Source organism: Eretmochelys imbricata, chromosome 15, assembly GCF_965152235.1.
Source record: "Eretmochelys imbricata isolate rEreImb1 chromosome 15, rEreImb1.hap1, whole genome shotgun sequence".
Taxonomy (NCBI): domain Eukaryota; kingdom Metazoa; phylum Chordata; order Testudines; family Cheloniidae; genus Eretmochelys; species Eretmochelys imbricata.
This window is the reverse complement of record NC_135586.1, coordinates 11412072-11440055: the sequence shown is the minus strand read 5'-3', so window position 1 is coordinate 11440055 and position 27984 is coordinate 11412072. Positions and strand designations below refer to the sequence as shown.

Here is a 27984-nt window from a genome sequence, read left to right as displayed (position 1 = left end):
TAGTTCTGGTACCCCAAAAGTTCGACAGTTCTTGCTCCATCAGAGTAGAACCCTGCCTAGTGTATATTGTTATCAGAAAGCTGAGTTAATGTGTCTTGAAAAGAATTTCTTCTTGTCTGTAGAAGGTGACATGCTCTCTTGCCATAGTTCTTTAAGAAATCCATTTCATAATTTAATTGGAAGCTAAGTTTCTTACCCACCGTTAGGAAGTGACTTGTGCCCTGAAATATGAACATGTGTATATATCTTCCAAAACTTGGTTTTAATCCTTAGAGCAACTGTGGATATTAATATAGGTGTCCAGTCCTGTTAAGATCTTTACCTCCATGGTATCTTAGCCTGTGGAACTCATGCTCATACAAGGAGCCACATATTAACTTCTGAAGAGCCGCATGCAGCTCCGAGCCACAGGTTGGCCATCCCTGAGCTAACTGTTCATTGTGTGGAAAAGCATTTTCTTTTGGCTGTTAAATTTGCTGCCTTTCAGCTTCACTAAATGTTCTTGTGCATTTGATTGAATGTATTCTCTTAAGTAGGATAAAAGATAACTATATGGAATGGTAAAGTATCACAGGAATCTAGATTAGGTCTAGTGCTCTCATTGGTTTGAGAGAATGTGTTTAATGATTCTGCAATACTAAATTGGGTGATGTTGCAAATACAGCTGACACAAGTAATACAAAGGCCCAGAGCCATGAAAAATGGGCAGAAAACATTCTCCTTGAAAGTGGGGAATACAAACTAACATATCTGGGGAACAAGTTTGCATTGTAATGTGGTAACAAACAGGGTGGATTTAAAAAAACTTTTTTAAATAAACCTAGTTAATTTGAAAAAGGCAACTTAACTTAAGGTTTAAACTTACCAATCATTTTAAGTTAAATAAAAAATAAGCATGGTTGCTGCCAAGCTTTAAAGGAAGTAGAAATGCTGGACTGGTGGAACTTGCTGGGTAAGCATCTGGAACCAGTTTGTTTGAAGTGCTAAATCAGCTTTTGACCATAGGAGCTTATGAAGATTCAGAGAACACTTTGAGTTTATTCAGGTAGTTCAGTTGAATGACTAGTTGGCTCCAAGTTATGGCGAGTTGAAAAAGCAGGAAAGCTTGTGTTTTTTTCTCTCCCAATCTATGGATAAAATCTGGGTGTCAGAGGATACGATTTACTAGTTAGAAAATGTTAAAGGAGATAGTAACCAAAAACAAGCTGTTCAATTTGTTAACTAAAGATCATATTTCCATTGTTTAATAAATCAGTTTTAAATACACAAGAAAAGTTTATCCAAACATGTTTTGCATCAGCACACTTGAGCTTTGCTTTATAAATTCAATTAAGCATAAAACCAGCATTTTAATTTCCATCCAAATACAGCTTAATACAAATCACCAGGAAAATTCTTTATCTAATAAACAAATGATGTACTGTTTTCTAACAAAATAAATGTGGTGTTTAGATACCAAATTTAGTGCAGAAGCTATATATAGTTGCAAATCAGCATATTAATGATTACCAACCAATGAGAATCAACCTTTCTTTCATAAAGAAACTAATCCTGTTTTTCTGTTCTTTAAAATTGATTTAAATCCAGGTTTCCTGCTTGCTGATTTAAATGGTTGACTTGAATCACTCTGATTCAAATCTAGCAAAAAAGCCACACAATTTTAGGGAGTCGAAGTATGTTGCTGCAAAGTGAATAGTTAGATGAGCTATAGTCACATTACTAGGGCCAGACAAAGTACCTCATTACCAGAAGTATGTTGACAAGAGCAACAAATGATTAGGGGATGGAGAATAAGAACTAAATGTATAACTCATCAAAACATACTAGGGGAATGTTACTGTGTATACTCTTTTTTTGAACATCTGTATAAATACCATGGGGTACAGGTCAGGGAAGAGTTCTAAATAGTTAACTTAAGTAGGAGTATGAGAATTAAGAGTAGGTGATAGGACTTAAGTTCAATTGTATACAGTTTACAAATTAATAGATCTTGCTTTTAAGTAGCAGAAGCTCACTGATCTACTTAAAATTGGATAGAGTGCTAAAAAGCATACTGATTCCATTGGCAGGGAGATGCATTAAAAGATCTCATAGGTTCATTCTATCTACAATTTCTCTAGTCTGCAAACATTTAAAATAGAACTGTTGCTTGTAAACCAACAGGAAGAAAACAAACTCTTGAGAAACATACAAATTACCTTTCTTTTTTCTGATTTCCTTCTCCATGCTATAACTACCAACTTCAGAGGGAATTTGGGGATAGTAAACGTGTCTTTGGGGAACGTAGAAGAAATGATTCCTACACTGAGGAAGAGCCAGAGTGGTTCTCTGCTGGACCTACAAGTCAGTCTGAAACCATTGAGCTCACTGGCTTTGATGATAAAATATTAGAGGAAGATCATAAAGGACGAAAACGAACAAGACGACGCACAACCTCTCTGAAGGAAGGTATGTAACAAGCAAATTGGAATGGCAAGAGGAGTTCTCTTAGACTTAAAGTTGGAAGGAAAACTTTGTCTGGTAATACTAAAAATAGTCATGACAAATTGTAGCCTTACCTATTAAGTTATGGACAGGTCATGGGCAATAAATCAAAATTCAGACAGGCCATGACCTGTCCCTGACAAAATGAGGAGGGTCCAGCACCATACATCAGCTGGGGATGGGGGACCCTGAAGGGGGGTCTCTGGAACCGTGACCTCCATGACATCATTGTAGCCTTGCTAATGGGTATATAGATATGAAAACTAAATTAAATGTAGCAGTCTTGGATTTTTAACTTAGCAGCATTGAGGGCTGCAACTGTATTCACACTTTCCCAAAAACCTCAGTCCTTCATTGAGTAATGATAAACTATATGGGTTGGAAAATGTGCATCCTATGACTTGGCTTCTGATCATTCTGAAGGACAGAACTTAAGGCCAGTTCTAACTATCATTTTTGCTGTAAAAATAACATAACCTTCTGGCAAATCTGGGAGTGTCATAATGTGGTGGTGGTCATGAGGTAACTAATGTACAACCTCTCAAGGGGGAGAAGATTGTAAGATTCTTACAGTAATACCTTTGCCTGGTGGTCCTTTGGGATAGTATGCATTCTACCACCTGGACTACATCTGGCTTTGCTCTCTAGTCCTTAGATATTGCTTTGGTTGAAGAAGCAATCTTGGAAGCATCACACAAATCTGAGAAGGCTGCCATGGTAGTGAGGTTGGAACAGCAGTATTCATTATCCTTTCCTAGTAGGAGCACTGGGCATGCTGCTTTAATAAAGTGTACTTCATAGCAAAATGCCAGGCCCACAGTGGTGGCCTTGTAGAGACCTGAGGACTTCCTAAACATGCCTGAAGTAAATAATAAACTCCTTATGACTCTGTGCTAACTTCTCTAGCAAACCACATAGCCATAATTAACTCAGAGAACTAAACTGTAGACATGACTGAACAGTGGGAGGAAATCATGTCTTCTAACCTTCGATAGAATAGGATTATTGCAGCTCTGAAAGGGACACAGTCAACTTTAAAGATCCAGAAGAGATTTTTCTGATTACTATAAACTATATGATACTTATGCATTTGACAGCACTACACACACTACTGCTTCTTCAGAGCACTCCTGTAAGGCATATAAGTCTCAGATGTTGTACAATAGTCTATAAACCAATAACTTTTTTGTTTGGTGGACTCTCAGAAAATATTTGAGAGGTTCTTGGTTGTTATCCCAATGATGGGACCATAAGTACCTAAATAGAATATTTATAATCATGGCAGATGCCAGTCCAGATGATGCTTGCCCTTACAGGAATGGCCCTCCCTGGAGGGAGAAAAGCAGCAGGAGCTTATCTTCCCCCACCTCAGACAAGGAGTGGCAGTTGCCAGCATAGTGCAGTGGGCTGAAGAGGCCAGACAACTTGTGGACGCTTTCAGTAACAAACATCTGGCTGTGTTTTTGGCTTTTGTCTATTTCTGTGGAGTAGGCAGGGTAAAGAAGTAGATACACGAGTAGCAATGATGCAGCAGGCTCATGGGGACACCTGAGAGAGACAGCTTGTGGCAATTCAGTAAAGCTGTTTAAAAATAGGATTTGTACCTCATTTATATAGTGATTGAAGTAGGTGAAACCAATTCTAAGATCTTAATGTCAGGGATTCTTGTATCTGTACAAAGCTTACTTTGCACAATGAGTCCCAATTCCTATTTGTGTTCTTTGGGTACTGATTGCAACATAAATTGGGTTAAATTCATGCAGTTAGCAAGATCAAAGTCTGGAACAAAAGCCACATCTGAACCCCAATCCTATGGATTAACCAGTAGATGATAATTCTCTGGTCTCTTAATTGGGAGCAATTAACTACATACTTTTATTCTCAAAGGAATAGAATGCAATGGTGGAGTGGCAGAAGAGGATGAAGTGCAGTCTGTCCTTGCCCATGAAACTGCAGCAGATCAGGAAGTTCCCAGGGAAGCTGTTCTACAAGAACCAGCTCCAGGAGAGTTTGACTTCAATGAGTTCTTTAACCTGGATAAGAGTGTTCCTGGTTTGGCTTCGGTGAGTGAGGTTTTAGGCCAGGTATGTACGTGTGGCAGAAGCACCATCTTTAGCTACTACTGTCTTTTTTTCTGAACTAAAATTACTTTGTTATGGAAAAGTTTCTTGGTCCTTGTAAATACTGACGCTTTAAACAGTGAATATTCAAGATTTGGAGAAACTTTCTCATCCTGATTTTGTCAAATGAAGTACATATTATAGCCCATTTAGTAAAACATTAAGATGTTGCTTCTAAAATGGCTTTTCCTTCTTGGATTACTATTTCTATCTGGGCTTAAAAGAAGCACTTAATATGTGGCACAACTTAATTCCTTTTTTTCTCACCCTTTTGGTAAAGGTTGCATGAGTTAATATTATGGATCTCTTTTCTAGGAGTTCCAGAACACTGTATTTGCAGGGAATGGTTATGGTGGAGCTAAAGACTTCCCATCAACTTTTTTGGTTGGATTTCCTTCAGACACTGTACTTGGGTTAAAAATATAACTCACTGTCTCGTTTTTGTAGTCTATTAGAATATATCCATCTTAATCATGGATTCTCAAACACTTCAGAATAAGAGGCAGACAACCTCTGAAAATTTGTACAGTAAAGGAAGAGCCTGTTAAAATCAGCCTTTGAAGATTGATTCAATTTGAATCCAGTTAATGGATTATATAGCAGATGTTGGGTAGTATTATGGATAAACTGACATGGGAATATGTCTCATACTTAGTTGACAGGGCTTATGGGCCAACATGGCTTCATCTTATAAGGAATGTCCAGAGGCACTGTTCCATATAAAATGCAACTAACCAAGCCCCTATGGGAGGTAGAAGGATGGATACCAAAAGTAATAAGTGTCAGATTATAGGCTGAAGGAGTATGAAGCTGTGCCAATAGCATTAGCCTGCCCTGTGGTTCTAGAAAATCTTCACTTAACTAGAACTAGATTCCTTTCTATAAGAAAATCTGGAGTAGTTACTGCATTTTGATAATGGACTGACAAAATAAGTAGAGGTTTTGATAGATGCTATGTTGCTGAGGTCCATAAACTGTAATTGGTCACTAAATCAATTTTGAAAGACACAACTTGTGGTGCAAATGGAAGTCAACTGTTAAGAGTTTCAATACTGAATCACTTAGAACATAAGAACGGCCATACTGGGTCAGACCAAAGGTCCATCTAGCCCAATATCCTGTCTTCTGACAGTGGCCAATGCAAGAACAGAACGGGTAATCATTAAGTGATCCATACCCTGTCACTCATTCCCAGCTTCTGGCAAACAGGCTAGGGACACCATCCCTTCCCATCCTGGCTAATAGGTCCATTGGTGTACCTATCCTCCATGAATTTATTTATTTAGTTGGGGGTTTATTTGTTTTTAATCCTGTTAGTCTTGGCCTTCACAACAGCCTCTGGCAAAGAGTTCCACAGGTTGACTGCATTTTCTGAATACTTTTGTTTGTTAAAACCTGCTGCCTATTTCATTTGGTAGCCCCCTAGTTCTTGTGTACTGATGGACTTTATTTTGGCTTTTGACAGAGACAGAGGCTGCAGTGACAAGTAGTCTTGGCCTGCAAATCATGGTCCAATATCTTGTCTATAGACTGGCAAAATCCTCTTCCATAATTGTCTCTAGAAAGTCATAAACTGCAACTGGCCCATTTCATTACAAGTTGCCTTTCCCTCATGTCACTGTGAATGAACTAGTTCTTGTGACTTAAGGACAAAATAAGTAATAGGCTGAAATGCTACTTCATAAGAGGCTAGTAATAGTATAAATTACACATCCATATTTATCTCTGACCCTCCCAGCATTGAGCCAACTAAACTCCTAGGGAGGAGGAACAATTATTTTTCAATCCCAATTCACTGGTCAGAATTAGATCAGGTAATGTTACAGAAGGATTTGAAAAGGATAGTGAGCGGGTGGTGGTTTTCACTGGGGAGGGGGAGTAGAAATTTGTTTCCTTGGAAGTGGAATTATTGAAACAAATTATCCTAAATAAGGAAGTGAGTGATTAGGCTGCAAAATGCAAACACTGGGGCTTGAAAATTGAGTCCTGGCTTAATGTTTTGTGTGGTGGGAACCAACTTTATTGCTACATTTCAATATACCTACAGAATATACTTACCTACTTTACTCTGAAACCGTTACCTACTTTGTTATAAAGGTAACTTTCTAGTATAATGTACAGGAAGGCCTTCAAATGTTCTTAATGGTGCATCAAATTTAACAGAGGACAGGAATTTTAAGTCTATAGGGGTGGTGACAAACCAGATTGTCTGTCTGTCTGGTTTGTGAGCTTTCAGGATGATGCCTGTTTTTGTTCAAAGGCAGAAACTTCAGTGGCTGATTCAGTGACCACGTAGTAGGAAAACTAGTATTTCAGTTTTCCAACTACCTAAAAATTTATAGTCTTATGCACAATGTTGTGCTCGAAAAGCTATTCCACCTATTAGCAGTTGTCCTGTCCATAGGCTTTCTTGTGACCATTACTTTCCCAGTTGTACCATATAGATGTATATGAAATGGATAAAGATTATACCTTTCTATAGAACTGTTAGACTGTTCAGGTTCTTCCAGCTCAACTTTTTTCAACTTTACATGTATGATCAAATGGAATCAAGATGCCAACCACAAGTAAATGGTTTCATGCTTGGCTCATCTGACAAAGAATTGAGTTTCTTCTCATCTTGGACTGAATGAAACACCAAGGAAATTAAATCAACAAAGTATTGTCTACACTGTGAATGAGGTCCCACACTGTGAGATAGTAAAGGTTGCTTGGGATAAACTTGATGCTCTTGGGACTCTGGCAGAGTTTTTTGAAAAATTAATTTTATACCAGTCAAATATGCATTAACTTGCAAAATGGAAGTGCTTTAGCTTATATTTAAAAGGTCCCTTGCCACATATCACTGCTTCTGAACTACTTCTAGCAACCAGTGTAGAACTGACAAAGTGGCTTATACTGACAATAGTGTTGGAATTGTACTTGGCTGTTTAGCTTCTAAAAAGCTTCAGTTGTTAAACTGACCGTCAGTAATCTCCAAGAATGAATGAACTCTCTACTGCTCTCTGTTCATTAGAGTAAGGTACTTCCTGTTTGCTACTTCTGCAAACAATATTTGACAGAACTGAAAGTGATTGGATAACCAACATGGTAGAACACAGATGGTAGTATAAGCTTCCATACAGGGTCTTGTCAATATGCCTTTCCTTCTCCTGAAGAACAACTTCTAAGTGTTAGAGTATCTTTCTTCACTGAGGCTTACCTCCTGTTTCTGCAGAAGATACTGTGTTTTTATGTGGGCCCCTCTTCACTTGAACTCGTATAACCTGAGTGCTCATCATAGGCCATTGAGCCATGGAGTCAAGTGTTAGCCCTTGGGAGAGTAGTTAATTTTTGGACCAATGACTGAAGATTCTGGCAATTGAATATTCAATCTGTCAGCTGTTCTGGTAAAGTGGAATTTGCAATAATGGCTTAATCAGAGTTTCAGAATATAAAATATGGAACAGACTTCATTTTGTACAGATAGAAAATGCATGATTGATTATACCAGCACACTGGTTACACAGAAATATGGTACAACTTCTGGGAGCGGGGGAAACAAATGATAGCTTAAAACCTACTTCAAATCCTAAATTCTGGGAGCGTAACATCAGGTCAGCAGCAGCAAAGGAATTTTACAAGTTACACAGTAAGTGTCCCTCATCTTTCAAACCCTCCCATTCTTTCTTCTGTTAAGACTTTTGTCTAAAACTTTCTCTTTTCCCCATGATATAGATGATAGAAGATGTGCTGGGGGAAGGTTCGATGTCTTCTAGCAGGTTCAGTAGGTGGTTCTCTAATCCTAGTCGTTCTGGAAGTCACTCTAGCAGCCTGAGATCCACACCACATGAAGAACTGGAGAGGCTAGCAGGTAAAATTGTCTAACTTTTGTAGTGTCATTTAATCTCTGTACTCATGTCTCCACATTTTTCCCTATGCATTCTTTCAGTGAGAACGTGGTAGATAAGAATATACGGTAATTAACTTTTCCACAGTTTAATCATTCAAAAAATGTCCTTTTGGAAGCAGCTGGAGTGTACAGCTTTAGTCTCATCTGCAAAAGATCCCATCACTTCTCACTCTATTTTCCAGCTGATCTCAGGCAGGGGGTGAGAGTCATGATTTTCAGTGAAGTATTAAGCTTAGTAGCCAGTATGTAGTCATCTTGAGACATTTAGTTGGTAAATTGATGTGGCAGTGCTCCTGGTTTTGCTGTTTCAGGTCTAGAGCAAGCAATTCTCTCCCCTGGCCAGAACCCTGGAAACTACTTTGCTCCCATTCCATTGGAAGACCATTCTGAAAACAAAGTGGACATCCTTGAGATGCTACAGAAAGCCAAAGTGGACTTAAAACCTCTCCTCTCAAGTCTTTCAGCCAACAAGGAAAAGCTTAGAGAGAGCAGTAAGTGCCTCTTCAGATATTGTGGAGTTCCTGTGGTGGCATTCTGGAAAACCTTTTGCCTTGATCTGGCAAACCTTGATTACTGAGGTTCAGAAGTAGGAAGTACTACAAGTTTACTTACACTTCAGAAAACCCACTGGCCCACAAATCTCAGTTATGTTGATTCCATCACTGACTCTTTCCATCCTAATCATAGGATGACATCAGCAGGATTTTCATCATGAACATGCTCATTAGCCTGTGCTACTTTAATACATCAAGATTGTGCAAATCTTGATGTATAAATGAGTTTCCAGCTTTACTGTTCCTGGCATCTAGACTGGTCTTCACATTAGACAGTGGTAAAATGTCAGCATTCCTAAACTTACTTGACACTTGAATTCCTATTATGCAGCTCTTCCTAAAACTTGCACCATGAGTTTTTTGCCAAGAACCTGTATGCTGGATCACAAAGTGATCCTGGGAGTCTCAGTATCTAAAATGGGACCAATGAATTTAAGGTGTATGTGGGCCCAGAGCAGCTTTTTCAGGTATATCTGGTAAAATTTCCCATAAACTATTTCAGGGAACTGTACCAACACTTCTGGCACAATAGTCTAAAAGTTCACTTAAGTCTTCAAAGAATTGTGGCTCATAAACACGTTTTCAGAAGCAGCTCTACTAGGGAAAACAACTCCAGTAGTGTAGGAATGCAACACAGATTGGAACTGACTTTTATTATTGTATCAATGTTAAACCAATATCTAATTAAGAAGGGAATTGTTTCCTTCCATAGTGCTTCTATTCTACTGAAGTCAGATACAAACTTTTCAATATTAATTATAGTAGATTCAGTGCCAGTTTTAACTAGGCACAGGTTTAAGTGCATGCATACACATTGCCAATTTGCATGCTCATTGGGCCTGGTGCATGTGCATATGCAAACAGAACATAAGTGCACATACTGTTGTGAAACTTGAGGTTTAATTGCCAAATCTTTCAGTTGTATTGGCAAGCAGCATGTATTGCCATGTAAACTTTAAATTGCTGTGCTAAGCAAAACTTGAAATGCTGCGTGATATGAGTGATGGAAATATGGAGGAACAGGAATTCATCCAACAAAAGTATTGCAAACACTTCTGACCAGCATCCAGTTTGGGGAGCAGGAAGTGCCTGGTGAACATTGGAGGAAAGCTCTCCCCAATTTGGCTTTCAAATATTGAACTAAATCTGAATGTAGAATTCTGCTCAGACTTCTACCTTTACCACAAAAGCCTTCTAATTGTTACATATTCATCACAGAACAAGGATAAAGACATACAGATTATGGAGCAGACTTCTGTTCACTCTTATGTCAAAGTACCTGACATGGGGATCCCCAATGACAAAATACTAATCAAGCACTTGAGAAATTATTGGTGTTTTCTCTCTGTTGGTTAGTCTCTCCTCCAGCATTCAGCCTTTTTCCCTCATGTCCTGTAGTGCATGTCAGAAGTCCCTCTCCTGTCTCATGGCCATACTTCCAGTAAGTCTTCTACTTTCCAGATCAGCATCTCTTACAGAAACCCATTGGATATTCCTATCTTTTTTCCTCCCTTAATCTTCAAGGTACCCATATATGTTGCCATCTGTTCACATCCGTGCATAACCAAAGGATGTCAGGCACTGGTATATGGAGAAAATAATAAGCAGTACTTACTGATGCTTGTTCCTTATTTTGTTGGCGCTTCTAGAAATCTTTCCCATGACCCACAATGGCTTTAGTTTTCTTTGGGAAACTTAAGCCTGGTTGAAAACGTATGCAGTTCAAATTCCAATCATGTGATTGTCTAAAGTGTGTGTATTTCCAGGTATGTATTTTCTCTTCAAACAATAGCCATCACTTATATGGCTGTAAAAGTCTGGTTTCCTGAAGTATAAGATAAATTATAATCCATGCATACTTGTAACAATAGCAAATGACTTTATTTAAATCTACAATAATCTGTATTAAAAAAACTCACTAATACATTTGCTGACTGTACTTCCTGCTAAGAATTCACTGTCTGTCAAAACTGCAGAATGAAATGTCTTCCCTTCCTAAACTTCCAAGTCTCAAGATAAAGAAGAACTTTAAAAATTCAGCTAAAATTAAAGATGCTTGTAAAGACTTGCGTGCCTAATTTTTCATGGCTCAGGTTATTTTTAATTTGAATGAGAATATTGTAATGTAGCTCAAACAGTGGCTTGAAACCAAAGGTACAGCCAGAACTAGCTTCACATATTCATGACACATCACCAGATCTCCCCCCCTCCACCCGTTCTATACACTGGTGCATATGCTTGTAAAGTGAGCACCTAGTTTAACTGTCTTCCCCTTCCACTTCTCAGCACATTCAGGAGTTGTACTTTCAGTGGAAGAAGTAGAAGCTGGGCTAAAAGGCCTGAAAATGGACCAGGAGGGGAAAAATGCTGCTCCATTCATGGCACAGCAGATGGAGGAAGCCCTGAATGTGGCTGGCTCCAGACAGCTCAAGAAAGATGGAGATATGTCTGCATTTAATAAATTAGTCAGCAGCATGAAGGCAAGTGGGACTCTACCATCACAGCCCAAGGTCAATGTAAGTAACAAATTCCTGACAATAAAATATAAACGGATCCATGACAAGGTACAGGAAATGAACCGGAAGCGCCTCGCATGTCTCTCTGATTTCATATTAACCATTGGTTGGATATGATGGGGTGATGGTAAATATACTGGCCTTGAGAATGAAATTAGTAATATTAAGTGAGATTATTTCTGGGGAGATGTTGGCAACTGGACCCCTTCCATGTAGGGGATCACTGACCAGAAGAGCTATGTGCATGTTTTCCAGTTTAGTCTGTAGCTGAACACCTCCAAAGTTTCTAGTAGTTAAAATCTAATAGTGTTGTCTAATCAGACAGATGCTAGACTTCACAAGTGGACCTCAACTGAAGATTTAGGAAGACTGCTCAGTCTGACCCCCAAGCTAACAGGCAAAGTTCTAGATCTTGCTTGACAAAAATGACATCTCATGTTACAAAAAATTGGCCATTTTGGTTAGGGGAGAAGGCTTATCTCTGCACTTAGTCTTGCCCAAAAAGTTATGCCTTGAAGGGTTAACTTGTATCTTTCTGTTGAAGGTTTATTTCTGTTGCACATCGCACAAAGCACATGTGTTAATGACCTCATAGAGAACACTACCTAATACTGCTTTGTTTCCTCTTTGTGTTAGTGGAACTGTTGGAGCAGTTTCCCCAGTAGAAACACTGAGATCAGTTTGGCCTCCTGCACTACTTCAGATGATAGCAGTAATACTTGTAATAGGTGCTCTGAAACCTCTTGGCTTTAATGAGTATTTGTACAATTGTGTTAACACAGATACAGTGTACAATACTAAGACTATTAAATTTTAAAATAGCACGTCTTTTACTTAATGGAGTAAATCATGACTATCTCTAACATGAGGTAGACTGAGAATTATACTAAACTTTAATCTTTCAGAAAACAAATGTGATCTCTGTATCCAGTAGGAAGTATTTGATGCATTATTGTGACTTCAGACTATAAATGCACTTTAAACCAATGGATCTTTAGTTATTGTAAAAATGGTGGCAAAACTTGAATATGGTGTCTTATGTATTTCTGTTTAACTTCAGATCAAGTCAGTTGACTTTTTTGTTTTTAATTTCCAAACTTGCAAACAACCTGGAATTTGAAAGTCAACTTCGTTATTTTTCTTAATCACTAGTAAGACTTCTCAGGACAACTCATGCTCTTCACTATACCTATCCAACCTCTAACTTTCTATGCAGAACCATATATGAAGGCAAAATTAAGAAAGTGGGGTTTCAGAAGTGTAACTTGAGGTATGAATTTGGCCTGTAGAATTATTGCTGTGAACCTATTTTATAGTCAGGCATTATCTTGCTAAAATGGCAAAACACATGGCAGAAACTGAGCATAGTTAATCTGGAAGGCACAAAGACACACGTACAACTCACTTACTGTCTTTAGACGCAGGTCAAAAGAACCACACTGTTGTGATTTTAATAAAATTCAGCTTTTCTCATCTAGTCCAGTGCAGTCTCTCTCCAATCTGCAAACACCAGTTTATGCATATCTGGAAGGTTTGGGGTTTATGACTTGTGGGTCTCTAAAGACTCTTGAAACAAACTCTTTCCATGTAAGTGCAATAGAGGTTTTCATACACTATAAATGCACTCATTCAGTACTGGTCTCTCTGCTGGAATTGGAAGTTTCTCTGGGATAATGGATTGCACAAATTAAGAACTGGAGTATGTGCATGATAGCTGTAGGAAAAAGGAGGGCTTTTCCATGTCCCAGTCTATTAAACCCTTTGATTTTTTTCCAAATGTTGACAATATCAAGGCATGTAGTCTTGTATGGTTACAAAGTTTGTAACCATACAAGTTAAACTAATGTTGTACCAAAATTAAAAAATTTCAACATAATTGTCACTCACACATATTGGAAAGAGGGATGAGAGGACAAGGTTATTTCGCTATTTTGTATCTTTTTGTTTTGCTGGACTACTCATTCAAGCTTCAACATTGTATTTGATCAGAAGCAAACTGGGTGAGTGGGAAGATTTTTATAGCAAGGTATGTCGGGCATCTTAATTTATTTCATCACTTGGTTAATTTTTACATCCCCCATAGATTACCATGCAAGCATCAAGATAATCAATTTTATGCATCAGAAATGGACTCAAAGTATTCTAGATCAGATCTCACCTCTTTTCATATGGTGGACTGACTCCCCTGTCACCCACAATTTCCTATCATCCTTATGGCAACTATAGCATAACTTACAAAGTATTTCACAAATTTAGCTACCTATGCAATTTAACAGATAAAAGCTAGTGAAGCCTGCACTGAGAGCACTTGACAATTTAGAAAATCTGTTGGACCTCAGTCAGACCTACAATCAGCAGTTTTAACTGGGACCCATCTGAGCTGTTTAGCTAGCAGTGCTTATCAAAGACTTAAATTATGAAATTGTAATTATCAGTGGGATAAGAAGGTGGTTTGACTCTTAATGAAGTATGTACAAGGATCTTTATCACTACATCTTGTGGTGGATGTCCCCTAAGTTATGGGAATGGTGTGGGTTCTGAGCCTCCTTATTATAATCAAATCTTTACAAACTACATGCAGATGTGAGAAACTGTTTTGTTTTTTTTTAACTTAGCAAAGCCTTGAAAGCCACTTGATGTCTCCTCCTGAGATCCCAGGCCAACCTCTCCCAAAGAACATTTTGCAGGTATTTCTTTTTGAGATTGTCACCTTGAAATGCTCCTTTACTCTCTTGTGTGAGAAGCAAAAGATCATCCCAAAATGTGATTTTTACACACATTGTGGATTGCAATAGGGATATCAATAGTCAGATTCATTCCCACCAGACAGAAGCGGAAAAAGCGTATAGGAGAGATGACATGCTAAATCATTGACAAGATTGAGAACTAGCTATTCAAAACTTGCCACAGACAACTGTCCGGAATATCGGAACAGAACTTTCCAGACAATAGAACTTTTATATGAGGAAAAACACTAAAATTACAGAGATTAGTTTCTTCTGTTAAAGAGAAGCTGGATGGGCCATTAAACTTAACTTGACAGACTGCATGTACACACTTACGTTGTATGTGTATAGCTGTCAATGTGGCACAAGTACTACTGTCTGCAGATTGTATGAAAACTATATAAATATGTCAATATTTGACCGCTATTCATTACTTTTTTTCTCCAAGGAACTTCTTGGTCCACCCATTGCCAGACCTGCTTCATCCAATGTTCTTAGTGGCTTGATAGGTGGCTTGGAACCTGCAGCATCTTTGCTGAGCCAACGAGCACTTTCCCCTCCAATTTCACAGGTGTTTCCAACTCGGGCTGCTTCTGCAGACTACCTCCGTCATAGGATCCCCTCACCAATTGGTAAGAGACTGCTTCTAGCATGCAGAACTTCTTATAGGGAAGAGGAGATGGATTTTCTTTTGAAGCTTCAGTTTTAAAGCTGAATTCAGAGAATCACTTTGGTCAGTGACATCTAACACTTAATGGGTGACCACCTTAAGGGCCATCTGTCTCCTCTGCCTCTTCAAAGAATCCCATCTGCTGCTGATGCAAGTCTGAAAACTCCAACTGACTTGGTTGGACCTTGATAGTACTGCAAATTAAAGATCAGTTATACTTTATACTGTAGACCACAGTGCTATGAACAAGAAAATACTTTTTCAGGCACTGGCTGGCACAGTCTAGTGCAAAGAGCATAGCTTGCTTCCCAGGGCAGCTGAGACAAATGCCTTGATGCTTTGCACAGATCTGCAAGTAAGCTAGAGTGGTATTGAGGAGCTTCAAAAGCAATCCATCTAACCACCTTTTGAATCAAGGAAGGTAACTGGGGAGAGGGCTGGAGTCAAGGGAGGATAAATGTCTATTCTAAAACTTGTAGATAAAGTTGTCGTAATTCTATAGGTTTTGGACCAAGTTCTCAGCAATTGCTCAGTGATCCATTTCAGGGGATGCGGAAGTCAATGAGCCCAGTTGCTGCACAGGTTAGATTCAGTGATTTCTGAAACTTAAATATTAATGAGCACCTTTTTAACCATTTCTTGCAGGACCTATTGGGAATGTAGGGGGTTTGAATGATGGAATGCTAATTCTTTCATATTGGCAGTCACCATGAAGATGCTACTTGTAGTTGAATCAGGAGGGGAGGGATAGCTCATTGGTTTGAGCATTGGCCTGCTAAACCCAGGGTTGTGAGCTCAATCCATGAGGGGGCCATTTAGGGATCTGGGGCAAATATTGGGACTGGTCCCGCTTTGAGCAGGGGGTTGGACTAGATGACCTCCTGAGGTCCCTTCCAACTCTGATATTCTATGATTCAATCTTTAGTTCTGATGAAGCATGATATTCAGCACCTCACTCTTGCACTCCTGGGGGAGATGTGCTTCAGCCTTGGATCGTGAGAATGCACTTGCCATCATTTCCAGTCTGATAACACTGTTGCTGGGCCCAGTGGGCCTATTCTCAAATGTCTTTAGAACTATGTGTACTTTTTTGCAACAGTATATTGAGATGAATTGGAGACAGTAACTCAGTGGTGCAAGTTTAACTTTCAGATGAACTTACTAAAATGTCTGCCACTCCTGTTGACTGTGTAGTTGTGAGTACTTTCAACTATTTCAAACCTTTGTATTTCCTTTTATGGAATAGTGCAAGATCTGGGATAAAAAATAAGTAAGTTTCACTAAGATTCTAATGCCACCTCCTCTTCCTTGACTTCAGATGAGTCCACTGGAGATGCAGCAAGCTGCCTTAGAGGGACTAGTTCTACCACATGATTTAGCCATGCAGGCAGCAAATTTCTACCAACCAGGTTTTGGCAAACCACAAATGGACAAAAGCAGAGATGGCTTCAGGAACAGGTGAGATTCTAAACTTGCTTGACTGGAAAATACTTATTTATGATAGTGCGTGCCTTTCACCTTTTCTATGCCCCGTTCCTTTTCAGTGGAGTCCATTGCTCATTACCCTTCCTCAATAATGATGTACTTTGGTTTCAAGGCACCTATTCTAGCCTTATTGCCAGGAAGTTAAATTGGCTTATGGTGTGATGTAAAGCAGACTAATGTGCCTGACTAGAAAATAGGATTTCAGAACTTATGTCATGGAAGATAAAGAAACAGTCCTAGTAAACATCATCATATGGAAAAACCTGAACTTGTAATTGCAGCTGACAAGTAAAACACCTTGTTCTCGTGGCTCAGTGGCTAGGCAAGTGTATGCATTGCCATAGGCCAAAGTAATAAGGCTGATCTTGGAATTTGCTTGCTAAGCAATAGAGCTCAAGCATAGCATGAAATATGTATCTTTGTGGGTAAACAGGCCATCCACTTTACATATAACCTCTTTGCTAGGACTCGATAATTCACCTGCTATGTCCACCTTGAAAGCTGGTTGTCTAGCATCTTGGCTGGCTTTCATGGACTGAGGTATATTAAACACCCTTTACAGCAAAGCACACATCTTGAGTCTACTTCTAATGTAATTAGAACTTGTAGAATGAGAAGCCAAAAAAACTAAAACTACTGGAAGATACATGACATTTTAAGCTTATTCAGAAGCTAATGGCTATAAAGACCAGAACTATAAAATAAGATTTTTCACACAATCTTAACTAAACACCAAAACTACTGGATAGAAAATTCAATCTAGTCCTCCTTTACCCACAAGTGAAAATAGCAATTAGGAAAAATCAGCTGTACAGGCTTTTCTTGAACAGCACAATGACTACTTCATTGTTTTGAAGCTGGAAATTATTATTTGCACTTAAATGGCAATGTGATCTATAAAGGGTGAAATTTCAAGATACTGCATTGATACCTGGGCAGTCACTAATTTTGGTATATCCTAAATTATACCTATTTTTTTAGCATCAAAAAGGTGAAAAGCAGGATTACCAAGACTATAATGCTGCCTTCGCCTCTTAACATTCATGTCTGTTCATAGGCAGCAGCGAGTGACTAAGTCTCCAGCACCAGGCCACAGAGGGAATGCATCTTCTCCAGCTCCTAGTGCATCCATCACTAGCATGGTCAGTACTTGCATCAATGTTTCCTTAATATGGAGAGGAAGAGGGTTAACTTTAAAGCAGCATACTACCATTTTTGAAATACCTTGCCATTGATGCTATTCTTGAAATACCTCGTAAATAACTTATGGTAGGATTAATGCAGTTTGAGAATAACTACTTGTGGCTTGGATGAGTTCATCTCTATTGGCACGTTGGATGACCATATACAATATGGTCATCCAAGTGTTAGTCATTCTACTTCCTTAACCTCATTTAGATTACCTCTTAGGTTTGGAACAATGTCCTCAGCCTCTCATTGATTTAATATGAAAATTCAGGCCTTCATGTTAATCCTTGAAATTTAGGTTTTCATGACTAGTGATTTTTAGGTGTCTTAATGTTTGAGTTCCCAACGTGGGACACAGTGTGTGTTGTCCCACCCTGTTCTCTCCCTCTCTCCTTGCCCCCCACAAAAAAAAACAAATACTAAGCACTTGCATTCTATCACATAAGTGGTGGGCAAACTACAGCCCACATCCAGTCCATGGGACCATCCTGCCTGGCCCTGGAGCTCCTGGCTGAGGAGGCTAGCTGCCAGCCCTTTGGGCGGTGTGGCTGCAAGCTGCCAGCCCTCTGGGCGACAGTTGGATAGAGGGTGAGGGGGCAGTTAGGGGCAGGAGGGCCCAGGGAGGGGGCAGAGACCAGGCTGTCTGGGGAGGCACAGCCTCCCCAACCTGGCCCTCCATACGGTTTTGGAACCCCAGTGTGGCCCTCAGGCCAAAAAGTTTGCCCACTCCTGCTCTATCAGATCATGAGTTAAGAATCTAGAATCTTAACTACTCTTGAATTTGGGCCTTTACTAGAAACATTAAATGGCAATTAATTCAACTGAAATTATGTAGGACTTAAATCTATGAAAGTAGCTTTGTCATCAGTTAATCCACAATTGAACAAAAATAAAGGTTTTGACATTTGAGTTTAAGTAAAATATGCACTACAGTACAGAAAAGTCCCCTCTTGATATAAGGACAATAGTTCCCTAGCTGGTCTGCAGAGCACTTTCTGGTGGCCCATAGCAAGAAGTCTGGCCACCACATTCTGGTTCTTTCAAGCTGCTGCATCAAACAGCTAAAAATACACCTACCTAATTGGTTCCATGTAAGCAATTCTTATAGTTGCCACAAAGATGTGTAATTTTGGGAGGGGAAGTGCCTGTCATGAGAATCTAAGGGCCTGTCTACACTGGGAGTTAATCACTGAAAGTGGATTAGAGCTAAACCAGAATAAGGCCCTCTTGTCACCATATGGAGTTACTCAGGAATAGCTACTGTGCTTTAAATTCACACCCTCTCTTAATCTGAATTGCCTGTCAAGTGCAGACAAATCCTTAAGTATACACAATGAGAACCCTTGTTCTAAATCTCTGGGCTCTTCTAGTACAAAGTAAACTCATGCACTTCTGGTAAAATGAGATTCATAAAAAGTAAAAGCAGAAAATAAACCCAGAATAGTGAAGACAAGCAAAACAATCTTGGTTGGGGGCTCAACCACATTAGGCATGACAGGAAATGTTGCCTTTAAGTGCGGAATGTTTATTTGAAGGGAAAATACTGATTACTGGGATGCATGTGACCTTGTGCAGGGTCGCAAAAAAAAATTCTCTATTTGCAGACTGACAGATATAATGCCTAATACAGTAACTCCTCACTTAACATTGTAGTTATGTTCCTGAAAAATGCAACTTTAAGCAAAACTATGTTAAGCAAATCCAATTTCCCCATAAGAATTAATGTAAATGGGGGGTTAAGTTCCAGGGAAACTGTTTTCACCAGACAAACTCTCACTTATATATTCACTCAAACAACTTAATACTGTACACAGCGATGATTGTGAAGCTTGGTTGAGGTGGTGAAGTAAGAGGGTTGGATATTTCCCAGGGAATGCCTTGTTCTTAATGTAGCCTCTCACTCTACAAGGCAGCACAAATGAGGGGAGGGGAGACAGCACGGCACAGGCCCACACCCTGTGTGTGGGGGAGAGAGATGCACATTGCCCTTTAAGTATGCTGATGGCATTCTAAGTACATTGTCTTTAAAAAGATCAGGAAGTTGAGATAGCAGCTGCAGCCAGCAAGCTCTCTGTCCTGTCCCCACCCTGCTCTATATGGAGAAGGGGTAAGCAACTGGGGGGGCAGGAGTAGGGGGAGGGGATACCCTGACATTAGCCCCCCTTCTATCCTCCCCTGCCCAGCAAGCAGGAGGCTCCCAGGAGCAGCACATGGCAGTGCAGGGAGGGAGAGCTCAACTGCTGGCAATTGGGTGGCTGCAGCACAGGGAACTTAGGGGAGCTGATAAGGGGGCTGCCAGTCTACCCTGGTTCCAAGCCCCCACCAGCTTGCTCCAACAGGCTGCTCTTCCTGCAAGCAGTGGACAAAGCTGCCAAATGACATAAGGGAGCATTGTGCAACTTTAAATGAGCATGTTCCTTAACTGATCAGCAACAAAACAACGTTAACTGGGATGACTTTAAGTGAGAAGTTACTGTACCTTATACTAACTGTTCTGGGTATCATTTGCTCACTGTCAGTTACTCTTTTCACAGCTTTCTCCTTCCTTCACGCCTACCTCAGTGATTCGTAAGATGTATGAAAGCAAAGAAAAAAATAAGGAGGAGACAGTTTCTGGGAAAATAAAAGCCAGTGATAGTAAAGATGAAGGTCAGAGGACACACGAAGGTACTATAATGGCTTTGTTCTTAAAGGCAGATTCACAATTCACAACTTTTTTGATTCTAGCCTTGTGTATTCCTGCTCCTTAAATTAAAGTCTGGTCTCTAAAGTAGTGTTAAGACATTCCCAACCTCCAGGACAGTGTTTATGAAGATGTACTTCAAACTTCCTGTACCTCTTACTAGGAACCTAACTGACCTCTCCCTGAGCAAAATCCCACCACTGTGGGCTTTGATAAACTCACTTTTCCTGAAGGTCAGGTCCTCTTGGATACAGTTGCACAGTGGTGTCTAAAAGGATGACCTGAAAAATCTAAATGCTGATGATGGCTTAGACTTGCAAACAGGGTTTTTTGGCTTCTAACCTATTAGAAAAGGGTAGGTTGGTAGGAATTGTGTATTTTCCCATGTTAGACACACTTCCATCCTTTCCTTATTTGAGAAGAGTTCTTGGGGATCAGGTGCAATCTAGAACTCTTGAGACTGCCCTTAAATGACTTGCTCTGCCAGCTGAGACTTTATTCAGCAGATACTTGTCACCTTGTTTAAAGGATGTCCCAAGCAGAAGTTAAGAAGAAATGCTCAAAATAGTAACTGGTTGACCCAATAAAAATAGTATGGTAGAAGGGTAAACTGGAACTGAGAAATTTATATTGTGAAGATTCTGCAACTGCTTCTGACCAGTCACAAACGAAATAATGGCCCTTTTCTCTACTCCCTTTGACAGTCATTTCAGCTGACTAAATATAGCCTGGTAAAAGATTTCTAACTCCCACAGTAATCCAGTAGCAGTTTTGTTTTGTTTTTTTGATACCTCAGCTGCACCTTGTAGGATTTTTGTTTTGTAGAACCAGCTTCAAATGCAATGGAAGATTGCAGGGATGAAAGTGGTTATAATGGCATCAAGAGCCAGACAAGATTTCTTTAAGATGAATACCTGGGTAAAACATCTACCCCTCTCACATTGCATTTTAGAATTTAATGTGGCTAGATGTAAATAGCCTTACAGCACCTCTTATTCAGATGTTTCTGCCTCACATGGTTAGATTCCATCCACTGATTAACTTTATAACTTGACTACAAAATTGAGCTGGGGTTTGGAGTATTTGTTAAGTCAGTAACCTTAAAAATGGCATGAGTATACACTGATGGAGGACTGGGCTTAGAGGTTGCTGCAATGGAGGAGCCTCTGTAGGAGAGGAGAGACCTCTTAAGATCTGAAAAGCTGAAGCTTCATTCTCTTCACCTTCACTAAACATTAGTGGACATGGCATCCTCAGTTGACTCTGCCCTTGGTTACCAGGATATTTCCTCCTGTGTAACTACTTCTATTCCTCAACACACTTGTTGATCCTTCTTCATTTCTACTTCCTAGCAGTTAAATTTTTATGGAAGTTGGCTTACTAGATGAGAAGCTTGTCTTGCCTGTAAATTTTTCATCTTTGGGAAAACTGATAATCCTGTGCATTCTTTCCCCCCCTAACTCTAGAAATATTCTGTGTGGTTGTGGGTGCCTCAGTCTCCAAGGGGCTAAGGACTGAGTGCTAAAAGTAAGGACTGCCTCCAATTTGCATGTGATTAATTCCAGTAGTTAAGACTGGATGTGTCTCCCCAAGAATACAAACTTACTGGCAAAACAATTATCACTTAATCAAACTTAGTTGTATTTCTAAATTATAACCTATCCAACTGGATTTCCAGGCATGCTCCTCTATCAGTAAAGACTGCATCCAATCCTGGAGCTACAAGGGCATTGTTGGTAGGCTCATGTAGCTAATCTGAAGAACCTAGGTTTGAAGGACATCACTGTACTGAGCTAGGTTTTCAGACCTAGCTTGTCAGTGTTTCAGTGTGAATTTAATAAAGCTGAGACACTAACAGTGGATTTTTTAACTCAAATACTGACTCTTCTCATTGCTTCCTCAACTTTCCTTTGACTTCTGAAGGAATCCAGGACAGAGGAGGCAAGTGGTAGGAAGACACCTGACTAAATTCAGACTCTTGTATATCTTCCAGACTTGAAATTGATAGTCTAGCAAATACCATACCTAGCTTTAAGACATTTCTGCCTTTTGTACATTGCACAACTAGAAATCAGATTTAAGTCCTATTTTAATTTGACTACAGATAACTTACTATCAGCTAGCTTGGTGGAGAATGCAGATCAAGATCCTTCACCTGCTATAGGTACCAAACTAGCTGCATTGCAACGCTCTGCATGTTCTACACCGCTTTCTCAGCCAAACCGTTGCACCAAAGAACAAGACTACAGGCCTAAATCAACTGGCAGAAAGACTCCTACAACAGCCTCCCCTGTACCAGGGTCTCCCTTCCTTCGTCCTGTTCACCAGGTACCCCTTGTTCCCCATGTACCAATTGTACGACCTACTCATCAACTGCATCCAGGATTGGTCCAGAGGATGCTGGCACAGGGGATGCATCCACAACATCTTCCTCTGCTGCAAGCAGGTAATCCTTTTACTTGTACCACTTAACTGCAAGGGTGAAACTTCAAAATAAACTTATTCTTAGCCTCAAAGAAGCACAGACACCCTTACATAATGCAAGACTAAGACATGTGGTGATTGCTACAAATAGGCTATTTTCCCTATACAACAAACACCTTTCATAAGGCTGACGGTACTCTCTCAAACCAATTACTAAACAAGTGTTCCTTGTAAATAAAGCTCCTTGTTTTATATTTCTGACATTTTAATAAAGCAAAGTAATGAGCTTCTCCAACCTTGTCTACTCAATAGGTATGATTCCTCCAGGGATGGACTTGTCTCACATACAGGGAATATCTACTCCCATCCTCGGCCAGCCTTTTTATCCATTACCAACAGCTGGCCATCACCTCTTAAACCCACGCTCTGGGACACCTCTGCAGTTGGCAATGATGCAACAGCAACTACAGCGATCAGGTAGGTTAAACAAGAGAATCAAAGATAATTATGGCCTTCTAGACCTAACTAGATCTGCACCCTAGGAACTCCTTTGTACTGTCCCATGTTCAATGAATGAACTTAGCTAACTGAAGGCACCTGGTATCTGTATGCTACAGTTAAAACTTTCAAAGTAGGAAACTGTCATCCACAAGAACTAGGCTTCAGGGGAGAATGTAAATTCCCTAGATAGCTTGGGAAGTCGGAACCTTCCTTTCCACTTAACTGTAGCATGATTACTCTCTCCCTGGATCATGGGGGTGACTTTTTTTGGCCTTTTCCTTCAGCTGCTGGAGTGGGTTTTTCACCTCCTAGTGCTTCTGCCATCTACTTGGGCTGAGCAGCTGCCTCTCCTCTACCTTTTTTCCCTTATTTGGGAGGCCTTGGATAACCCACAACTCTTATTACTCTAATCTTTGAGATTGACACTCATGCTGATGGTCTTTCAGCTGAGATCTGGATGTGGTTTCCTCTAGTCGTAAATGTACTAATTTGAGTTGCTGCTGCTGCACAGTGGCATCAGTATGATCAACATGCAGTTATTAGGCTAGGGAAATACTGAACTCCATAGTAGCTCACATTTGCCCTGTCCAGTTTCCATATTAGCTGTTCATTCACAATTCCTCTTAGGACCAAAAAAGGGGTTTCCTGGCCTTAACTCTACTTTTTTCTCTCCCTCCTCCCCCCTTCTCCTACTTCCTAATAGTTCTCCACTCTCCAGCTTCTGGAGCACAGGGATCTGCTGTTGGTGTGCAAACCACACCTCAGAATGTGCCATCTCGGACTGGACTGCCTCATGTACACTCACAGCTTGACCATCACACCAGCCAGAGAAGTGGTTCTCCTATTGGCCTTGCAAAATGGTTTGGTTCAGATGTTTTGCAGCAGCCCCTCCCTTCCATGCCATCCAAAGTCATCAGTGTAGATGAACTGGAATATCGGCAGTGAGCAGTGACCTCTAGGAGGCTGGGTAGCTGTTTCTTTAGACTGGAAAAAGAGTCCTGATAGTATACATTGTGCTTCACCTGTTTGTTTTGGGGCTTTTATTTTTAGCACTCTGTGCAGAACTTCTTTTCAAGAGACTAAAGCACATGGCACCTGTCCTGGTCTCCATGTCTGGGTCAAGACTGAAGGATCCATATGGCTTGAACCATGAAGCCTGAAGACATTTAGATGCAATACAAAGCCAGTTTAATCCTGGAAATGTCTATTTTTTGTTTTTGTAAAATATGTGAATGAAGTGCTGATATCCTCTGGTGTAGAGGGAGCAGCTAAGGGTTCCTCCTGCAGAAAATTAAATGTATAGACCCTTGTGTAAAAACTTGTGTATAAACAATCTTTTGTATATATACCTAGGATAGCTTTTTTGAACCTATACAGCTGTACATAAGAGTAGCTGATAAGTTGAGCTTTAGTTGTGCCTATGGTTTGGATCGCTCCATTGTACATGTGGGACTTTTGTTTAAGATTAAAGTTGCAAATGCCAAGTGTGTGAGTGAACAAGATAAAGCTGATTTCTCCTCTTGCTGTTTCTCTCATGTCTCCCTCTCAGCACATTTCTCCTTGTCTTATGTAATGTGCAGATGCAGTGTAGCTAAAATTGAAGTAAAAGCCCACAACTTGATCCTTGTACAACAAATGTCTGATTCCTTGTGGTTTTTCCATCAAAGGCAGGAATAGTTTCTTGAAACTGCTTCAAAGAGGAGACGTGGTGCAGTGAGCCAAAAGGGTCAGTCCTTTAGTCTGCAGCCCAAGACTTTGCACACTGCTCCATATTCAGTCAAGGTAAATGCATACTGTATTGGTTGTCATAGTGCTCACAGCAGGGTTGGCTCTGGTCCTCTTGTTAGCTGCACTATTGTTTTAATTTTGGATCTTCCAAAGTTAAAGGTCAACAAATTGAGCCTTTAACTTTCTTCAGCATCTTAGAACCCTTAATTCTTTACATAACCATAGCTACAGTAACTTGTTCTATGATAATCTCCAGCTCTATTTGTAGAGGGGAGTCCCAGCACCATGTCCCATCTAGCATGCATCCATTGATGCAGTTACTGTGAAATCTGGATGGTTTTTTCTTCTGCTTTGAGGGGTGAGGGTATTCTGAGCCTATTGTGTATATTTGTTTTTTAAAAATGGGTTTTTTAAAGCCTGTGTTTCATCAGGTGGTGTATGTACTCCCATCTTTCTACTGCATGATTCCTGCATTCACTTTCTCACTTGGAGTCTAGTACTGTTGCCTTACCTGCTTATCAGACATTGTACCTTTTTTTAAAAGGTGAAAGCAAACTCAAAGTTCTCACCAAGATTTGCTCTTCTCTGAATGCAAAACCAGCAGCAGAAAATCACTTGACTATTCTATAAACTGCCAGCAAGCTGCAGGAGGTTTCAGATAAGTAGACTTTTGTGCAGAAAGAGCAGGTGGGCACCTTTAATGTGGAATCTATTGGGATCACAACTATTTAGTATAAAGTCTCACTGGTTATTACTCATACTCAACAAGGTCAATGATGTAAAACACAATCACCGCTCATCTTTGTAAAACTTTTCATAAATTTTTAACTTCCCAATAGCATTCTGTAAATAAAAGTCAATTCTACCAGCTTTCTGCCTCAACTGCTCTTAAACAGAACTGTCCCTTCAGATGACAGCTGCCCTTTTGCTGTGACTTGCTTCTTGCCATGTTCTTCCATGGGTATTTTAAGCAAAAATACTCACTTTTTAAAAAATAACTGTAGATAATAGCTGTAAACCAGAACCCTAACTTAAGATTTCCAAATGCAGTAACTAGTTCCTTCGTCATGTATTTCTGACTGCCTTGTGGTTACACTGTAAATGTAAGTTCTGTGAAAATATCTTGTAACAAGATTATTCATTCTGGTCTGAATAATCCACTGGTACAGGGACATATAAAAGTGGGCCTACTTCAAGCTATCACTAGCTTCAGGAAGTCAAGTGCCAAAGTTTTTCCTTGGTCAACTAGCTCAAGCAAAAAAACACCTAGGTTGGTCTTTCCAGCTGCCAAGGCTGTGCTGCTAATATTTTTGCAAATTATCTATAGTATGAGAGAAGCTAGCTGGAGCTATTGGCTCTGGGGCATGGGGCCCCTGGCAGTTGCCCTGATTGCTACTGCCTAATGCTAGCCCTGGCTTTTACATGCAGAAAGAATTGTGGCACAGGTGGGGTGTGGAGTTTTTATAGCATAGGGGTGGGGGCTCAAAGGAAGAGGCTGAGAACCCCTGCTATAGAACACAGAAGGCTACTGAATCCTGCAAAGCACCTTAATCTTAATCACCAGGCCACCTACTTTTTTGGGGGGGAAGAGAAAAGGAGAGAACTTAAAAAAAAACAAACCTTCACTACTATACTGTGTTGCAAGCCTTAGCCTAGTGATAAAATAAGGACTGTAGACTGCCAAAATCCAAAGAACTAATTTCTTCACTTGCTGCAGGTCTTCAGTGGCACTTCAGCAGCAGGTCCTTCACTTGCTCTGGGTCTCTGGCAGCACTGAGGGCTGTACTGCTGAAGACCTGGCCAGACAGGACCATCCTGCAGGCTGGAGTTTGCCTAAACCTTTAACAACCAGTTCTAAACCAGCTTCAAAATTTAACTGGTTCATGCACTCCAGCTCATGACTGACTGTAGGTACTACAACCTTTTTCCAGAGCAGTACAGTAAATACAGCTCATTTGTACAATATAAAAGCTATCACAAACTCCCTTTCTGTACACTTTCAATGAGGCTTTAGTGTTGGGGCAGAGGGAGGTGGTCACTTACTCTAAACAACCTAAATGCTCCAGTACACTTAACTGGAGCTAGAATGTTAGTAAATAATCTTGTACCTATGTAATGCAGCTCTAGACTGAATATGGAAGAGACTAGTAGTCTCATGAATTCCATATGGCATGCTACTAGTCCTTCTCAGCCAGGAAGAGAAGCTACTGTAATATCCTTCTATGCTATAGGCCTTTATGCAGAGGGAACCTTGTATAATTCATTGGCAAATTACCAGTGAAAGTGGTTATCCCAAATGACTTTCTAGCTGGCTGTTACTGAAGGGATTCTACTACCTTCACCACAACCATTAGCTTACTTTTAGGTATAAAAGTAAGACAGGCTAAAGCTTCCACCAGCATTTGTTATCTCTTGATTATCAAGCCAACATACAAGAGTTGAGAGATGTTAAATTTGTATCTCTTGGCTAGTTTTATAGCCAAGGAGCACTCACCACTGATTGTTCTTTAACCAGATTAAGTTTGTTTAGCATTAGGTAAATTCCAGCATGCTTTTGCTTCTAGAAAGGCAGCAGTAACAGGTACTGTAGACCACATAAATATTCCACTTCTACATTGCAAAAGTCAGAGTTATACTTCTGAGAAGGAAAAAACTCCTATGACCTTATTGCCTTAGAGGACAGACAGAAGTATTCCATAATCTAAAACTTTTTTTTACCCTAAACATTTAATCTTAATAGCAATTTGTAGATCTCCCTAGAGAAACTAGCAAGGCTTTACATCTTAAAAGGGAAATTAACTTTCAGAAGACTCTCCTGTAATATCAAGTAGCAGAACTTTGGAGAAACACTACAGGAATATCCCTGCACCCTGTAATCCAAAATTATCCATTCAGTGCTAAACAAAGGGCATCCTGTTACTACCCAAGTAGAACTTAAGTTACCACAAAAGAGCACCAAGAAAGGTAAATTCTTAAGTGGACAAAGTGAAATGTAGACCAATGGCCCTACCAA

General features: G+C 40.0%; 1 protein-coding gene across 4 annotated transcripts in view; it reads left to right on the top strand.

Annotated features, from left to right (window-relative positions):
• The window catches only part of EIF4ENIF1 (eukaryotic translation initiation factor 4E nuclear import factor 1), a 36128-nt gene extending 10289 nt beyond the window's left edge, over positions 1–25839 (top strand). The window contains exons 6-19 of one of the 4 annotated variants that reach the window (XM_077834922.1): positions 2247–2448; positions 4378–4568; positions 8322–8457; positions 8808–8987; positions 11337–11566; positions 14182–14253; positions 14741–14924; positions 15465–15544; positions 16281–16420; positions 17505–17589; positions 20170–20302; positions 22423–22764; positions 23055–23219; positions 23947–25839. In XM_077834922.1, coding sequence (XP_077691048.1) covers positions 2247–2448; positions 4378–4568; positions 8322–8457; positions 8808–8987; positions 11337–11566; positions 14182–14253; positions 14741–14924; positions 15465–15544; positions 16281–16420; positions 17505–17589; positions 20170–20302; positions 22423–22764; positions 23055–23219; positions 23947–24188 — 2382 coding nt within the window. In that variant the 3' untranslated portion in view covers positions 24189–25839. Of the gene's footprint in view, positions 1–2246; positions 2449–4371; positions 4569–8321; positions 8458–8807; positions 8988–11336; positions 11567–14181; positions 14254–14740; positions 14925–15464; positions 15545–16280; positions 16421–17504; positions 17590–20169; positions 20303–22422; positions 22765–23054; positions 23220–23946 lie in introns of all 4 variants that reach the window. The other 3 variants (XM_077834924.1, XM_077834921.1, XM_077834925.1) reach the window with 3 other exon arrangements.
• Positions 25840–27984: the final 2145 nt, after the last annotated feature.